General features: G+C 42.2%; 1 protein-coding gene across 3 annotated transcripts in view; it reads right to left on the bottom strand.

Annotated features, from left to right (window-relative positions):
- The window catches only part of cd276 (CD276 molecule), a 65,621-nt gene that overhangs the window by 37,074 nt on the left and 9,862 nt on the right, over positions 1-18,685 (bottom strand). For all 3 annotated transcript variants that reach the window (XR_006822060.1, XM_046031759.1, XM_046031761.1), the window contains exons 3-4: positions 12,538-12,888; positions 9,499-9,795 (exon numbers count right to left, since the gene is read on the bottom strand). Coding sequence is in view for 2 of the 3 variants with exons in the window: in XM_046031759.1 (XP_045887715.1) it covers positions 9,499-9,795; positions 12,538-12,888 (648 nt within the window). In the remaining variant the exon portion in view is untranslated. The remainder of the gene's footprint in view (positions 1-9,498; positions 9,796-12,537; positions 12,889-18,685) is intronic.

The raw sequence follows: 18,685 nt of genomic DNA on the forward strand, positions 1-18,685 counted from the left end.
CCTCTAACAACCACATCAGGAAAATGACCCGACATTACAAATGGCATCACTCTTCATCTGGCAGAGTAAGTGGCTGAAAGCATCGAGACAGATACATTATAGATATGACAGACTCTTGCGGTGTGGGTCACTGAGCTGTCTCTGCCATTGACAGAGAGTTGCACTTACTGCGGCAACACACGAGCAGCGCAAGTGATGAAATTAAACACAGTTGACAATATTAATAAGGTAAGAAGAGTGAGTTTGTTTCCTCGTGGACAGTTTGTCTGTAATGAGCTGCAAGTTGTCAGGCTCTGGGGAGCCAGGCATGGCTACAGAGTCCGAGTCAGTGGGAAGATATTAATACAACCTGAAGGGGATGTGAGTCATAGCAAGCTGCTGTCCATTCAAACTGGTATCATAAGGAACACGGGCGCAGCATGGCTTAATCACAGTCATTACGGTGATATTTGACACTGGGGTTGAAATAAAGCACTCTGTAATAGGTGCGTTTCTTATCAGGCAGTGAGTCAGTGGTTGCTTACGTATATATTTAAGTCGAGCTGTCAGAGGGAGGTGAGTGAGTCGAGCACTCCGCCTGCTCGAAACTCCTCTCCTCTGGGACACAGCCACACTCAGTCCGTTCTTAACTTCCATTTCACACTTGGTAATCAATTACTGGTCTCTAGAGCTATCGAAGAAAAGGGCTACCTATCCTGAGAATAAGCTAAATCTCTCAACGCCTCCTAATTGAAAACACATTATATCGCTAGACAATGCTCTTTGTGTGTAGCCAGCCACTAATTTGGACTGTTTGCATGCACAGAACAAAGCAATTTACTGAGGTTGCAAACATCCTTTGCAGGATAATAATTCATGGTGTTATCAGGTGCAGAGTTTAAACATCAAATAAATGGGCTGAATAACTAAATAACCAAACTTTGAAGGTGTGCCCAGCCGTTTGTTGGTGGCTATTCTCCCAGTGACTCTGAAAAGCTGAAACTAATATGATTTCATATCGTGAAGCCAAGACTGATGCCAGACCTCCCGAAACCAATCCCTCTTACAGGATTTAGCGGGAGCTGTGTGAAATGTACACTGCAGGGCCCCACTGGTCCCAATGATAGTCCTTGCTGTGAGTCCAAATCAAAATGAACCCGATCAATAACAAAAGAGGGCTTTTGTGCGTTTACTGCTGTCATAAATACAGTGTCCTGAAAAGGAAAGTGAGGGAGGGCAGAGAGAAACAGGTTTTCACCAGGCCTTGGACGGGCATAAAGATGTCAGACTGCTATTTGTGAAAGGGTGGCAACATCACACTGCCATGACATCATGGTCTTTGAGCAAAGATAGACACTGTTTTTGATCACATGCATGTTGACATGCAGAAGACAGGAACAAACCCTAAGCGTATGCATGTGACACAAAAACAACACTTACTATGTGTGTACACACACACAGACACACACGCGCGCACACACACACACACACACACACAGACTAATAACCATTTCTTACAGAAGAAAAAGACAAAAACTCATAGTCCAGGAAAAAATACTGAAGCAACATAGCTTTTGATTCTGGCAACGAAAAGCATTTTGACACCCAACCTTAAACCTTAAATGCTAAAATGTCAAGATGGCAGAGTAAAGGGAAAATAAATCCCTGCATAAAAGAAAGGAGCTCATTTTATGTTTCTGATTATATCGTTCTAAAAGAGAAGCGCACAGAACAGAAACTGCCCACAAAGGAACCAACCCAACAATCCCACAGAGTCACTAACTGTAAGACTTGGAGCATGACAAATAACATAGCCTGGGCCTTAATACAGGGATAAAATTTCCTATACTGAAGGCCCAGAAGAGGACGTTGCACTGACAGCGGCAAGTGGCCCAAGTTAATAAGCCTGATAGGAATTAATGTGCTTACAATGATGCCATTGCTGCCTACCTAAATTTATTTTAGATTGCCTACATTACTTCATCTGTCTATTCAGTTGTTTTCCCTGGCTGGGTTCCTGATAAGACAGAGCACACATTCAGCAAGAGACAGAAGGCCTATTTGTGCACTGGACACTAATTAATACAGTGCTCCGTCGGGAAAGTTGCCTGCTTGCTCCTCTACTGACAACAGATTCATTTATACTGCTGTTTTCTGCTTCTCCAAAGGCTCTGTTAATTGCATTTAAATTAGCCCTTGTTCAGTAGAGAACGAAGACCAGCACAGGGGTTTGTTATAGAATCTGGAAGCAAAAACATTATCTTGGGCAACATGTTATCCCAAAGTTGGTCGACAGAGCTTTTGACAGATCCCACCAGAGGAAGGCACATGCTTGCAAATATTTCATGAATAACTGCAAATTACTGCAATTTCACCACAACAGTTACTCTAATGAGAGAACCTTTGAACCAGCAGATCACTGCATCTTTCTGTTTGGCCCTTTGGCAATGATAGTACAACAATGCTTTAACTCAAATTTAAGACACAAAATGTATCCAACTGCCACACTATATTTTCATAGATTCTAGGGGGAAAGAATGATGAATATGACAATATTCAGAGAAAACAGTCATTGAGGGAAACAATAAAGGAATGAGCGTTTTATGGCACAAGTAAGCGTGGCAAGTAGCTATTTAGATGGCAATGTGATGTCAAGATCAAGGTCTGAAGACATAACAAAGTTAGGAAAAAGGGGCAAGAAGCAAGCTGGCACACATCTAATGAAGAAAAGAAACTGCTAAGTGTAATGAATAGCTGAATGCTCTCACGCAGACCACCTACCATTAGCACCTGCGTTAGATTCCATCTTCACAGTAAAGGTCAATGTTTATATAGCAATTAAAGATGTTTTTTAACCTTGATTTACCCAGTGAAGGTTGGTTTAGCATGCACATGCTTCACAATCAGACAGTAACAAACATTCTCCTTGGGGAAATGTGCCCCACAAAAACAGTGCTATACCTGGAGTAGAATAAGTCGGCTTAGAAAAGACTTTTTGGAAGAAACTGAAAGGTCTGAAGGAGACTGGAATGATCTGACAGAAAAATGAGGAAATGTTACAATGTGGTCTAGGAGACATGGGAGAAAAGTATCGTGTTATTCTCGTCAACCATGTGTATTCCATGATTATTCCTGCACAAGGGAACAAACATGGAATAAGCGACCATGTTTAATCATGTAGAAGGGCCTTTCATGAAGTTGACTGACATGGGCAAAAAAAATAGAGTGTAGACTAACTAGATTCAGGGGATGTTAATACTAGTGGCAAAGCAGGGCTGGATGAGGATCCATGACAGTTGGTTAAAAAAACATTTGACAAACAAGAACACACAGGATTGTTGTTGCACAGCAACTAAAACATGGCCCAGCCAATTACCACCAGTTGTGCTACCTATAGGCAAGAAAAAACACAAAAACAGCAGATTTGCAGATAGACATAGCACTGATTCAATTAGGCGTTATGTTTCTTTCATGTACGTAGGTGTATAAACAACTAAGTGCCATTGTCAGGAACCTGCCTACTTAGAGTTGTGTTTGTACCACACAATAGAAGGAAGAATGCCTAACTAGCTTTATTTCATGGGTGCATTTGTGGTGACGGAAAATTACCAATGTCAAAACTCACAGCCACATCCAGTCCTGTTGTCTTAACAATCAAGCGGGAAGCTTCCGGTCTGAGAAGCAAAGCGAAGCAGAGTATGCTTCCCACACTAACATGGGGAAATGTGGCCAATTCCACATAGACAGGACTGAGACTGGGAAGCAAATCTGGGATGCTCTTTCTCTGAAGCAACAGTGCTAACCACTAAGCCACTGCGTTGCCAAGCGAAAGCCGGAGAATGCCAGCTAGATAGTAAAATTCAGCAAACAGTACACCACGTGGGGTGAGCTCTCTCCTCGTCAGCGAGTCCATCTCCTCCCCGTCGGGCCATAGTGCCACAACTCTGAGCTCAGCAAACGTCTTCTTCTCCATCTTGCTTTCTTTTATCTACTTCTCACCCCTCCTAACCCTGCTTCCCTAGCTCCCTCTCTCTATCTCCCCGCTTCATCTCTCTGTCTCCTTCCTTTCCCCACTCTATATATCTCCATCCGCACACTGTTTGCTGTAAATGCTGTGCCAGCAGAGTGATGCCGGAGAAATGGCGCCATCCTCATTGAGAGAGCAAGCAGACGGAGTGGGGGTGGTGCTGGAGGGGGTGGGGGGGTTCGGTGGGTGTTCAGTGACAGGCCCTGAAACCCAGCCATCAGACAACACACTGCAGCAATCACAGAGCTCCAGTAGATGGGATACAAAGCTCCACATTCAGAAAAGGATCAGTACAAAAATGATCGGATATAGAGTCATGATCCCCAAAAACTCCAAAAACAGATTTGAGGAGAACAAAGTGGTCAGCAAGGGCTGGGTGTGTGTGACAGTTCAAGCCATCAAGACAGGTGGAGGAGGCGGGTTGGTACACAAGCTTGCTGGCCAGGCAAGCAGACAGACCACGGTTCATTTGAGGACTGAAGCTGCTCCTTTCCATCATTCGACTGTTCATTAATACCAGCTGTTCCTTTGGGTCTCCCCGCAACTAAGCCTTGCTGCAGTCTGCAAAATCTATCAATATCCCAGCAACACAAAAACACTGCTTATTCCAGAGCTGGGCTTCATAGCTGGCCAGCACTCCACAGGCTGTGTTGACAAAAATGACCATCTCTGAGATGCCGGATAAGAGTGTGCACGTGGTGTGTGCGCATGTTATTGACAGTCCAGTAGTTAAATTGGTGGCGACTGCAAAAGACGCAAGATTAACATGGATGACTTAACACAGACTCTCAAAGTGTAGCTCAGCCCACATAGTGCTCTGCTCAGTGTGGGTAAAGGGTTCATTTTCTCAAAATTAACCTTGTCAAACTCCTGTTCTGCCTGGGGGAGATTTGTATTACTATTGCAATTTTTCAATCACAGATTGGGGAGAGTGTGAAATTTTAAAATGCTTGTTCACTCTTTACTCCCCCCCAACTCTTTCTCGTTCTTATTCTCCCATTTCTTACTCTGTTTTTTTGTACACTCTCATAGTCCATTTAAAATTTTAAGCAGATTTCACCCATTCTTATAATAGGATTCTCCACTTCCTGGTTTACGGTGTGCAGTGTTTATAAGTGTATGCAGCAAATGTGTTTGCTATATCAACTCAAGCTAGACACACTCCAGACTCTTCTACTGAAGAGTTCTGTTGGGTCAAAATTAATTACAGAAGCTGTTAAGCACACACCAGCTGTTGTAAACAAATGCAAATAAATTTTCATTTCAAACAAGCCCTCTTGTATCGCAGCACACAAAAGACTGTAAATCTTCTGTGTGTTTACTAACAACTTGGGCCATCATCAAGCTGTGCTGGCAATCATACAGAGAAAATAATCTTATTTATGTACACCCAAATTGCCCAAAATCACGATAACCACCGTTTAAATTATGGGTTTTCCCCAGTTTATTTGTGGACAACAGTTATTCATTTTACCGTCCTTCTTTCAATCTTTACATATCACACTTCAATAACATTGCTCTTTTGCCAGGGCTTGCATTTTCAGTCTGGTTTGCTCCTGGGCACTTTCTTTGACTGGGGAGTTTGGGGAACAGTAGGGCCATAACACAGAGACAAAAGGAAATTACAATCAAAGCTTATAAAAACTGCTCTAATATTGAATTTGATCCTTCCAGTTTTAGGGCTGCAGCTAATTAAATGATCGTTACCTATAAAATGTAGAAGCATTAAATGTTTAGCCTTTTTGCAGAAAAATTACTAAAGCGATGATTTGATTATGAAAATAGTTGCAGATTAATTTTCTGTCGATTCACAAACTGATTAATCGAATACGTATTGCAGCTCCATCCCATATCCATCTCCTTTAACTCTGGTATGTTAAAAAGGCGCACTGAAAATGGTGGGCATGGGTGGGCCTGAGCTGCCCAATTTTGCACAAGTGGCCCCCATTTGAATAATGGCTGAATAAATAACTTTAAAATAAAACAAGTCTTCATTTAAATGGCACAAGCAGAGGGTACACTTAATTCTTTTTTTCTTTATTTGGATCCCCATTACCTTACACAAAGAGGATGCTAGTGTTCCTGGGGCCCAAGCAAAAACAATAACAATAAATAAATAAAAAACAAGATAGGGTAATACAAGCCAAATATAAAGATCAGAAAATAAGTGAAATTACTCTACATATGGAAAAATCGTACAATGAAAACTAAAACAACCTTGTCACGAGTAAAAAACAACAAAAAGAAAATAAAAAAAACAAATAGGCTTTCTTTCTCTTGCTGAATGTGTGCTCTGTCTTATCAGGAACAGTCAGGGAAAACAACCGAATAGACAGATGAAATAATGTAGGCAATCTCAAATAAATTCAGGTAGGCAGCAATGACAACGGCAGAGTTTCAAAACAGCAAAAACTAAAGTGAGATTAAATTTAGTTTTAGTGACTTTTTGAAAGAAAGAGAGAAAGAAAGAAATAAAGAAGAAAGATTTGATCTCTCTGATGTAGGTGGGTACAATTTACTGGACAGTCCTCACTTAACATGTATTATGCAAATACTAATAATAAATACTAGTATATACTTGTTTCTTTTTTTGTTTTGTTTTTTACAAAAGAAGTGTGGTGTATTATTGCAAATGACATTTTGCATGAACAACAAGATTTTAATTCTCCCTCCATGATAGCCATGATAATCATTCATGCATCTCACACACATTAGCATGGAAAGAACTAACCTGGTCGCTCTGTTCTGTGCAATTTTATGGTTTTCTTTAGATGTTCCTGAGCAGCACTTGACAAAATGACTCCCAGGTGTGACAGAACAAGTGGCTGAACAGTGTCAGTCATCACAGAAGACTGAACATGTGCACAACATTTCCTTTTAAATTGCAATGCCATTTTCCCATCATGGAAACAATGTAATCAATCTGGTCAGACCAAGACAACAAAATATCTCATTTAAACATCCAGTAATTTTGATTTAGTGATAATAGTAAAGATAGTAGTAAATAGTAGTAGTAAAAAATAATAATAAAGCGAGTGCAGTGGCATCAGCAAGAACATTCCTGCTACCAAATACAACACATTTCATTTTGGTAACGTACTTTACTAATACTGTACATTCATTCTCACCCATCCAGTAAGGCTATACATCAACATGTATATTCTCTCTACTAATGTTGTTGAAGTACAAGTGATCCGCATACATAACTACATCTGCATTTTAACAACATATGGTAAAGGTAAATCATTTAGAAAAACTGAAAATAAAAGTGGAGCCAATCAAACTTGTGGAGCACAAAGTATTTTTTTATGTCAGAAAACTACCTTTGAGAAAAACATGCTGTGTTTTTCTGAAAGGTAGACAATTAGTAGCATTCTCAAAGTCTGCCAGTTAGCCTGGTTCGCCTGCTACCCCAAGTCCCCAATGCAATTGCATCTGAAGCAGGATCCGGTCCAGGTGATAGCCCTATAAGCAAATCCGGGAAAATACAAGATGTTTCTCATCCATATAAAACAGCAAAAAATCTCTATGCAGTAATGCTACATGAGCCCAGCACACATTATTTGCTGGTAGAGAAGATGTCAATTCTGCCAGTCCATCACACACAGAGCTTTGTGACTCTTGCCCTTATCTCAGAGTAATGGGACAGTGGGTAAGACACATACCTCTAGTGTGGGAGACCTGGGTTCAATTCCCACTGTGACATCCACCAATGTGTCCCTGAGCAAGACCCTTAACTCCTAATTGCTCCAGAGGCGTGCACCCTCTGACATATACGGCAATTGCAAGTCGCTTTGGATAAAAGCTTTACTAATTATTATTATTATTATTATAACAAGCAGCAATCATCATACTGGCTATGACAAGGTGCACGGTCAAACACTTATTCTCCACACAACACAGCAGAGCATCCATGCTGACAAGTAGTCTTAACTGTTGCTAGTTTTATTCCACAAAAAGATGACAGGAGTACTGGACTATGATGCCTATGATTATGGCATCCCTGAAGGCCAACCCTCCATGTCTTGCACTATGATTTTAGTACACAAGTGAGTATTTCTGGCTATGTCACTGATGTTGAAATGTCAGCGGTTCCACCATCAGGTAGCCAACCTGTAGGTGGCTTAAAATGTATGGCTTTAAACTGCATGGTACTAAAGAAAAGTAAAGTCACTGTCACTGTTTCACAGTGACTCACCTCCCCTGAAAAAAGACAAATCTAAATCACCAGTCCTGATGACTCAATCAGAGAGTGTCGTTTGTAGAGGGGAAATAGAGGAGACAAAAAAATCCATCAATGGTAATAAAACTATCATGTCTATTTCAACCAAACCTGATATAGTACATCAATCCACCAAAGGTTGCAGGATAATAGCAGCCATAGACTATTTTAACACTGCTACCTTCCAGTCATATTTCATTCTTACCATGTGTTTAATACCTTTCTCCACTCCCCCAGTGGTCCCTCTGACTGATTATCTGTGCTGTTTTGAAAGAGGCCAACCAAACTGTTAGAAAGGCCACCTTCCCTCAGCCGTCCAGCAAGGCTGCCTGCCAATCGACCATCCTGTTTCCAGACAGCACAGTCATTTCCCAGCCCAGTGGAGCAGCACTCCCTGACCTCTGCCTCGACCTCCGCCTCACCAGCCCGAGCTCCAGCACCAGCTCCAGCCCAGAGAGCAGGCTCAGGCCACCTTTACTTATTTATGAGCCATTTCACACAATGCTGCTCCCATTAGAGACCCAGCCTTGGCCCACCTTACACGACACTCTCCTTGCACTTAACACACAGAGTATACCAGCAGGGTGGTGGGGAGGCTTGGGCAGTGGGTGGCGGTGGTGGGCAGTGGGTGGCGGTGGTGGGCAGGTTGAGGAGACCATTAGACCTATCACATAGGTACTGTCACACACCCAGCTCAAGATTACATCTAACAATCAAAGAAAGGCAAACATATCAATCTACCTCCTGGTTAGCAGACTTTCTCTGCAGACAGCAGCTAGGAGACCAATCAATCAATCTAGCACAATCTTTTATTACTGTATTGCCTTCTCAAATATGTGATGAATAGCTATTTGACTATCCTCAGAGAAATAATCACCCACTGATCTAATTTAATGATGCACAAGAACTGATGGGTTTGATGGGTTATGCTTATTGAACCATAATTGGACATTTCATTATTTCTTATTAATTTAGGTGGAGCTGAACAGTTACTCTTAGCAGGAAAGAGTGCCTTAGAAAGACAAAGCAAAAAGTTGTCTCCAATAAAGCATAAAATATGACTGATGGATTGATTCATGAAAGCACACAACTTTAATAAGAAACTCTGCGTATGCATGACTGAAAACAAGATTAGTCTGAGCTGGAAACATTCTAACACCGCAGGAAGCCAGTGAATATTGTTTACTTTGCACCAGAATGGGAGTGACAACACTGACTGAAAGACCCAGAAGCTATTTATAGAGAAAGAGAGATGAAGAACCACACTCACCTGTGATTGTGACAAAGGAGTAGCCCTCCTCACCCAGTAGTGGATTGATCAGTCGGCAGCTGTAGGTGCTGTTGGGCTCCAGCACAACTGTCAGCATGCTGGTCAGAGTGAACAGCCCTTCCTCATTGGCCACCACTGAAGTGGTGAAATTGTCCGTCAAGTTGCGCCCGCCCCCATCTTGCCATATCACACTAGCTTGAGGATAACCGCCATAGGCCTCACAAGTCAAGGCCACCTCATCACCTGGCCGCAGGTTGGATTCAGGCTCCAAAGTCACTACAGGCTTGGAATAGGGGGCTGAAAAAAAGGCAAGCGTAAACAGAAAGAGGAAGACGGGAGGGATTCAGGGTGGGAGAGAGGAGAAAAGTAGGTATGGGGTTGGTAAGGATGTGTGAGAAGGGGGAGAGGATAAGAGAGCAGCAGACACATACTGACTTTAGTTAGATTCTCTGCAGTGAGAGTCACCCTGGGAACTGTTTGACATGATTCCCATTAAATTCTTAATTATATTTAGGGAGCTTAGCATAACACAGTGCTTAAGATCCCACAGACACGGACAGCATCTGTGGTACATCCTGATGCTGCATTCCTACACTCTAACGCTGCTCTCTCTAGAGTGCCAAAGCAATGAGCCACTCCCAGAAAGGAAATACGGTGCAAGCCGGGGCGCTGAGGTGGGCAGGCATGGGAGAAAACTGGCAGGCTTGGAGATTTGGGATGACTCAGCCTATGGCATAGAAAAGAGGGTAGACAGGTGGAGGTGAGGGGTGAATCGTCAGCCTCGGCTGAAATCACGCTTCTCCAATCCCTTGAGCAAAAGCACGAGTTACAGGGGTGGTGGGGAAAGAGGCTGCTGTATTCCCAGAACCAATCATTTCACAGCAAACAATGGGGTGGAGCTGAGGGCGAGATGAAATAAGTTTGTCTGAGCTGCTTTTTGAAAAGTGGACTCTTAACACAAAGACAGATTTAGAATGGTACATGCTACCATCCCCAGCTGTCCATTTGACTGACATGCAGATTTCCATCGAGGGCTCCTTTCATTTTCTTCCAGCACAGCATGAAGGAAGTCTCCAATGTTAACAGTAAATGCATGCTAAAAATAGAAGATCTATAAATCTAATGCATAAAATGGAACCCAGTTGTCCCCGTTGGAGACATTGTTTTCCCTCTCCCCAACAAGGAGGAAAAAAATGTTATTCATTAACACTGCCTAATGCACATTCATCCTCAGATAACAGAGGGACAATCTTACAACAGATATAGAAATGGGAGAAGGAAGGAAAGGCACACAGTATCATTATAAATAAATAAAAAGTGCTCAGCCGTGAAGGTGGGCGATATAGTCACACAGCAGAGACAATGTTGGTGGAGGCTGATTGACCGCAACAACAGCTAATAATCAAAGTCAGCAGATATTGACCATGACAGAGACCACAATCAGCGCTTATTGACCAACAACGCTGCTCAGCGGCCCTGAGGAAACAGTTTATCACCTGTTTACATCTAGTGAAAAGAAATGACTCGCCTTCACCATAGATAACTGTATAATGCATTTAATTGCATAGTATTAGTGTATAGATGTGTATAAGTGTTGAGGTCAAATCACTTTCAAGCCAATCAATTCAAAATGTAAAGTGAAACTACGATGCAAACATTAGCTGATGAAACAGCATTTATCCGTTATCTAGCCGATGCATTGAACACCAGAAGGAATCCTTAAAACATTTCTATTTCATGTGTTTAGTTCTTTGGATTGTTATAATTACCTTGCACTCTAACACAATAAACATGTGTGTTTGTGTGTGTGTGTGTGTGTGTGTGTGTGTGAAAACCATTACAATATAATTATAATATAATGTTTTCTGTGGCTCTCGGCAAGTTTTTTCTAGTCTGAGAAAACTAACTCTGATGATGTCATCACATTGATCTAAGTTTGGTGACAAATTATAGAAATTGTGCATTACAAACTAGGGGAGTGGAGTGGTAAAGCTATGTGTATTTACCAGTCAGGAGAAGCCTAACAAAAGATACTATCAGGTTGTATCATGGGAAATGTAGGATCCAGCATTTTTCGAGCTTACCACATCACGGCCCCCACTGCTTAATTTTTTTAATCTGCCTTCGGTGAATCCCCTAACTTAATGCCAGTGCTATCCTAAATTGCTGGTGTCCCAAACATAAAATGGAATTAATCAAAGAAATGCATACATTTAGGGCTGTAACAAATTATTTGTTATTATTATTAATCCATCTTGTAATTATTTTGCTCTGATTCAATTCTATAAAATGACATTTTTGAAAAATGTGTATAAAAAGTAGAGCCCAGACCCAATAAATCAGAGTGCCGATATTATTGGCCAATGTGATCTAATTGCAGATAAATCAGCATTTATGTTTATAACAGCCAATAATGACACTTAAAAAAAAAACGGAGAGACGGACTACTGATCCGTCACTGGTGTTATGAGTGTTGTCAATGCATAGTTTGTCCAACAGAGGGCAACTCACCTGTTGGCAACACACAGTTTGGAAGTCTGCCAGAAAACATGGCCAACATCTGACATAACCAGCTGTACTTTTGTTCAAAGTACTATTTATAGCAATTAGTTTATGCATTATGTCATGTTATCTTGGCGAGGTCTCATAACTACACATAAAAAATGTTAGGACCAATCTTTGCTTATGTTATGTGTTTCTGAAAAGAGGAATATCCCAGATATATCGGAATATCAGATTTTAAAATCCTCAAATATCCAAATTGGTATCTTTCTGTTTTGTGACATTGTTGCTTGATAAACATGACTCATCGATTATCAGAGAGAATTCGAGTGAATACTAATTATCAGTGTCAATTAAAGCCAATCTTGGTGTTAGTTTATTTAACAGGAACAATGCAAATAAACATTATTACACAGGAAAAAGCAACATAACTGAGGTAATGCACGGTATATAGGGTGTAGTTATTTGCAGCCCCGTTCCTGGTTATAAGTGTCCATGTGAGTGTTCATGTGTCATGGGCGTCACAGCTTGACTCACCGGCCACCTGCAGCAGCAAAGCAGCACTGCTGTAGTCCTTCACCCTGACGAAGCAGGTATAGCTGCCTTCATCAGCCACCACCACCCGGCTCAACAGAAGCGAAGCGTTGCCCAGGCCCAGCTGGGCGGGGAACAGGCTGGTACGGTTGGCAAATCTCTCAGCCTGGTCCACCAGCTGGTCGCGTCCCTCCCTGTACATGTGCACACTGCGTTTGGTGTCTGTCAGCTGCCAGAAGACGCTCACATCAGACAGGTCAAAGGGGCTGGTGTGGTTGAAGGAGCAGCTAAGTATGGCATCCTTGCCGTGCAGCGCCACCACTGGCTGCTCTGGGACAAGCACTTCCACCACAGCTACAATAGAAGAGGTCGGAAATTTGATAGATGTCAATAAAAAATGTAATTGAAAAAACTAATAATATTGTGTTTTTCCTACTTAGATAGGGGTGTGTTTTGCTGTATGTTAGAAAATGTCAGGTACGCTGTCAACCACTGAAAAATATATGAAATACACAAAATCTTCCTCACATCATCTTGACTCTGCAACTTTCACTGTGTCAATCTTATATGCCAAACATCACCCATTTGTCACCTAGGCAGTCTAAAATAAACAATAAACAATATTAGTAAATACTATTTGGCCCAGGCCTAGCATAAACATACAGTATTCACTGAATCACAGCATTAATTCAGTGTGCTGTGTTCAAATGTGACAGACTGACACCTAGTCAAATTTGAATGCCTTTGGAAAAAAAAAAATCAATGCAGCATTTTGAAATATATGCTGTGACTGCTTCAGAAACATCCACTTTGTTTGTGCAGCATGGTAGCACAGAGCGGGCGAGACGGGATGAAGGCAAGAGGGAAGAAGAGGGATCTGGAGGTAAGCATTAGGACTTTGTGTTCCTATAGGCTTTGCCTCCTGGCGATGGCTCAGTGCGCTGAAACTCAGCGATCGGAAGCAACAACATCTGTATAGCTTTAGTTAAATCGTTAGTTAAATCAAAAGTGAGAAATCTGTTAGGGGGGGGGGGGGGTATAACAGCAGCAAAAACTCCTGAGTGTGTGTGTTTTTTGGTGGGAATAAAAAGTGACTCCCTTCCACTCACCGGCTGCTTAAGTTTTCTGTGCATCTGTGTGTGTGCATCTGTGTGTGTGTGTGTGTGTGTGTGTGTGTGCCTGTGTGTTTTGTTTTTCTAGAGTACACTGCATAATCATTCTGGATAAGTAGCCATCTCAGGCAGCCCAGAGTACATCCATAGTAGTAGTCAGCATTCTCCATTGATCTCTGTCTGCTCTTAGGCAACTCTGAGACACTCATCAGCCAGCCGGCCCCTGGAGCCATACACTCTATTTTATGTTCAGCCTCTCTGGTTGTTAAAATCACAGTGGCATTTTAGCCTCCTCACCCCTTTTTGAGCTCTGTCTATCACACAGCCAATGACAACGTTGGATCACTTTGCTGTTAAGGAGCTTTGACTGCTGCAGAGGTGCAATAATTACTTCCCCCATTAACAACAAACAAGTCTTTCATCTGAGAGGGTTCATATAGGGATGGGTATTGCTATGTCAAGGCAGACCTATTTTCAATCACATTCAGCCATTCCCAGCAAGGTAGCCTCCCCACATTACACCCCAACAATGTGCTGATCTGTAGGAACAGTGCCACCTACTGGCTAACCTCACAAGTGCAGAGAAGTGGGACAAGAATACACAGAGGGATGTCTAAATACCCCACTGCTCCACCTAAACCTGGGGAGTTCGGGCCCTAATGAAAAGCCTGTAAGTGAGGGGCACTTTTTTTTTTATGACAAACAATTGTTTTTTTTCCCCCCAAGCATCAAATATAAAACAGAAACAGGAAACCTGGAAAACAAAACAAAGCTGTTTTGCTATAATAGTCCATCATACCTGTGTCACGGGTTCATGGGTTGGCATATCTTTATTTTGAATGAAAATGTTGCCCTACAGCTTGACCTGGAGCAATTTGAAGCCTCCTTACCAACCAGTCACACAACAATTCTCACCCTAACCCATGGTGAAAATGGCAGTTTTTCCCCCCTTACTGTGATTAGAAAAGCTACTTCAAAAGTTTTCACCCCATCACCCCATATTGTGCCTGCATTCACTCAGCTGGACTACAGCATGGCAAACAATACAGAATAGTTATCAGGGCAAAGCACGGCAGGAGAAGGCGGTATTGTGCCGCCATCAATAGGGATAACGGAGCAAATTTCTGGAGTGTGTATTTTGCTGTCTTTGGAGGTGGCCCAACCTTTGCGGTAATGAATAGGGCACTGGTGTTTTTTGCTTATTTTGTAGGAGTGGAGGGTCAGTGACAGCCCCTTTCTGAGACGTGAATGTTGAAGGAGGAGGAGAGAGAGCAATTAAATCACTCCCCGAGCAGCCTGGTATGACTCACACCACTGAGTTCATACAAGAAGGGGGAAGGGAAGCGGAGAGAAAGAAAGGCCGGTGTTGAGCTCACACTTAAAGATAATATCTGGAAACAAGCCATGGATGAGCCTGTGGTGGAGCCTCACACACTAATCCCTCAACACAGACCAAAGCCATGTCAGAGAGAAGAGAGAGATAGAAACTCTGCTTCCTCTTTCTATATCTCGCTCCTCCTCTTTCACTCGCTGCTTCTTAAACCAGTGACCTAACACTCGCTCCGAGGCCCTGAGAGGACGCATCTCTCTATACAGGGACCTTGTGTAGTGACACAGACGCTTGGAAAGAGAACAAAGGCGGAGCATTTTGCATTGCATCAAGGGGAGGGCACTGGACAGGAGAGGAGGGCAAGCCAGGCTGGCTGACGTCATGGAAAGCGCACATCTGATGTCCTATTCGTCAGAGGTGAAATACCACGAGCCAAAGCGAATCAGTGTGCACTTTCACCTGCAAACAGCATGCTCTGTCCTCGACATGAAATAAAAAAAATAAATAAAAAACATGCAATCTTTAAACAAGACAAGTTTAAGTAGTTGAGGTTAAAGATTATAACAAGTTGTCTTTGGTGAGGGGGCCGGGCTGCACCTTATAGCTAGGGGCCGTGGTGTCTTCTGGAGGGGTAAGTGGGGATCTCGCCTCTCCCTTCTCCCTCTCGATAAAGAGATGCTCAGAAGCCATAGAGGGCAGGCTGGGAGATGTCAGACCGTGGGGATTTACACACTGCACTTTGTGTTTATGGGCCTCAGCTCTGTTTGAGTGCCTGCGAGACAGAGACGGGCACTTTCACAGCCGACATGAAATAAACTCATTACAGCCTTCGCGGGCGCTGGCAACGGGCCCTGCTTAGCAGCGAGGCACAGGGCTGGCTAGAAAAGGCTGCAAGTGATCTTCACACTGCTCTCCACTCTACTTTTAAGACTGCTCACCACCTCGCCACTATCAACACCTCCTCCCATCATGCTTTCCTCAGGTGTGCAAGGCATGGCTGCTGCTGGATTTGCTTCTGTCATGTTGGGTTTTTTTTATAGTAAACCGAAGCTAGCTAGACACAGCAGTGTGAGACAGAGACAGCGTGGGATGCAAACAGACAGCAAATAGTAGGGTCACAGCTTAAATAGGGTGGGGGTGCTTGCAGGGTGACGCATGAGGCAGTTGGTAAATAAGATCCAGTGATATCTCACATCATCCTGGCATATAAAGACAAGTGAGTGCACATGCTTGCACCCACATGTGCTTCAAAATACAGTGTGTGCACAAACGATAAGTGGACTGGGATTATCAGCCTTCACCAGTCAATCTAGTTTTGTAGATATAGGCATTCGTTTGACTGGGTTTGATGTGTGCACCTCACACCTGTGTTGATTTTACCATTAAAGAAACTGAATCTATTTTGAACAGATGATATTAAAAGCTACACTGCACTTCAGATTTTTTTTATACACGCTGTCCAGGATCACACTGTTAGTGTAAACTAATAGCTATGGTCACCACATAAAGCAAGGCACATGGTAAAGAGACTAGAAGTGCTAAAGTGCCTCTCTAACAGAGACACAGTATCTTATAACAGGCCCTTTTCGTGGCAGACATTTTAACATACCATGACAGAAAAACTGTATTAATAACATTAATGCTGTCTACATTCCATTCAAATGTAAAGTTCCAGGGTACTAATATTACGTGCACTGTGGCATGGCTTCCAGCGACACTGGCGCATGAAACGATTTCCTCTGGAGTCTGTCTATTCATCGGTGAGCATGTTTTATTCATAATAAAATAACTTAATTTATAGATTATGTAGAGACATGCTCAGAAAACCAGTTGAAAGTGGTGATGTGGGGCTTTCACAAATTATTTCATATATGTCAGTTAAACATATATATATATATATTTTTTTTAATTTTGAGATATTAATAGTTTAATGACTGACAGGCCTACATAGACATTCAATGAAAAATGCACAGAAACAAGTTGGGATAAAATCATTTAACATGTAAATACACTGTTTTATAGTTTTATTTCTGACTTTTCTGGTGGTGTATAAAAACTGAGTCAAAGTCATTGTATTTGGGGTTTCTGGCATACACAGAGACTGACAACAATTTAAGTAGGAAAGAAAATGTGGTGAGCTAGTGGGCAAACATTATCGGACTATTGTCATAAAATACATCTTTTTAGGACCGAGAGATGGACATTGTGCATTTCGCAGAGTTTTGGCAAAACTGTGACTGTTTGGAACACACTGAGGACACAGATGGACAGCAGAGAAGTGGATTATGCTGCAAGAGTTTTTATGGTCATTTGCTGCTTTTTCTTCCACAGTGAAAACCGGTCACAATTGTAATCCATTAGCTGACATGAAATCAAACATTCTGCAGACATATTTCAAGCCTTCAAAATGGGTGTGGGTCAAATTAAACCAATTTAATAGTAAGAACGAGAGAAGAAAAGTGCGAAATAGCAAAGTTGTGTGTTTCTCAGAGGCTGGAATCATTCTTTTGATCATCCTTAATTTATATCCATAGACATGAGCCCAGCTAGAGCCACAGCATGCTCCATTGGTAGGGAGTTGTATCAAACTGTTGATCATTGCTGAATTCTAGCAGCTTATCCCTTCTGGGACAAAATATTCCACATTTCAAAAAACCTCATCATGCTGATGCCAGAAATGATCAGTTCTGTGTGAGTGTGAGTCTTCATTTAAAACGATGGTTATTTAATTTCTGCTGCCGTTTATTGACTTGACAGCTGGAGAGGAATATTTTTGCAGAAAATCTATTGTGTGGAAGCTGTAACAAGTGGTAAGTAAATATGTATTACAATGGCTCTGCGTTGTTGGATAAGGGAACTAGTAAAAGTTAGCATTGGTATTAATTAACAGTATCTGTGGTATCAGTATCAATAAAATCCAAATAATATCCAGCTGTACACACACAAACACACCCTCCCACACACAATTTCATGGAGACACAGACGCCCAAACGGCAGAGAACACATTGATATTCCACACCTGTATGACTCCTGACAGCTCCACAGCAACACACTGTCTGAGGAATTGGACATGAGACACTACAATGGAGACGCCGCTCTGGAGCAGAGAGGTTCCCATCAGCATGACCAGCGACACTCGCATACAAACACACAGGTGTAGCCTACACAACGCTAGTACAGATGTTGTCCAGGCCCCTGTACTGTCCTTGACACACACAAACACAGATACACACACAATCGGCAGGCAGATTTGCATTCATAAACACACATGTTTTAACATGCAATTCAATCCCAATCCCCTGTTTCAATAAGCAATACAACAAATAATTCTAACTTGACTCAGTTCAAAACCGACTACAACCACACAAAGAGTAGCACCTCACACTCTCTTTATAAAGGTAACAGTGGTGACAGTTCAATAACAGACAGTGAACATAGTCATTTACACAATCAGCCTTTTGTTAAGCACATCAATTAGGCCTACACATGTTTAAGGGGTATGTCAAAAACCCTGCGGAACAATGTGACATGGAAATATTAAAATGGTTTCATACATAAGGAAAACCCAAGCAATAACACTGGAGGGGGCAATATTGACACAGCAAAGTAAACAGGTGCAATACTAACAGACTGCAATGACAGTAGGGTTTGGTCAGGCAAGCAGAGAAGCAGGAGAATATGCTTTTACAACACTGCCCCCATCTGTTGA

Source organism: Micropterus dolomieu, linkage group LG20 (genome assembly GCF_021292245.1).
Source record: "Micropterus dolomieu isolate WLL.071019.BEF.003 ecotype Adirondacks linkage group LG20, ASM2129224v1, whole genome shotgun sequence".
Taxonomy (NCBI): Eukaryota; Metazoa; Chordata; class Actinopteri; order Centrarchiformes; family Centrarchidae; genus Micropterus; species Micropterus dolomieu.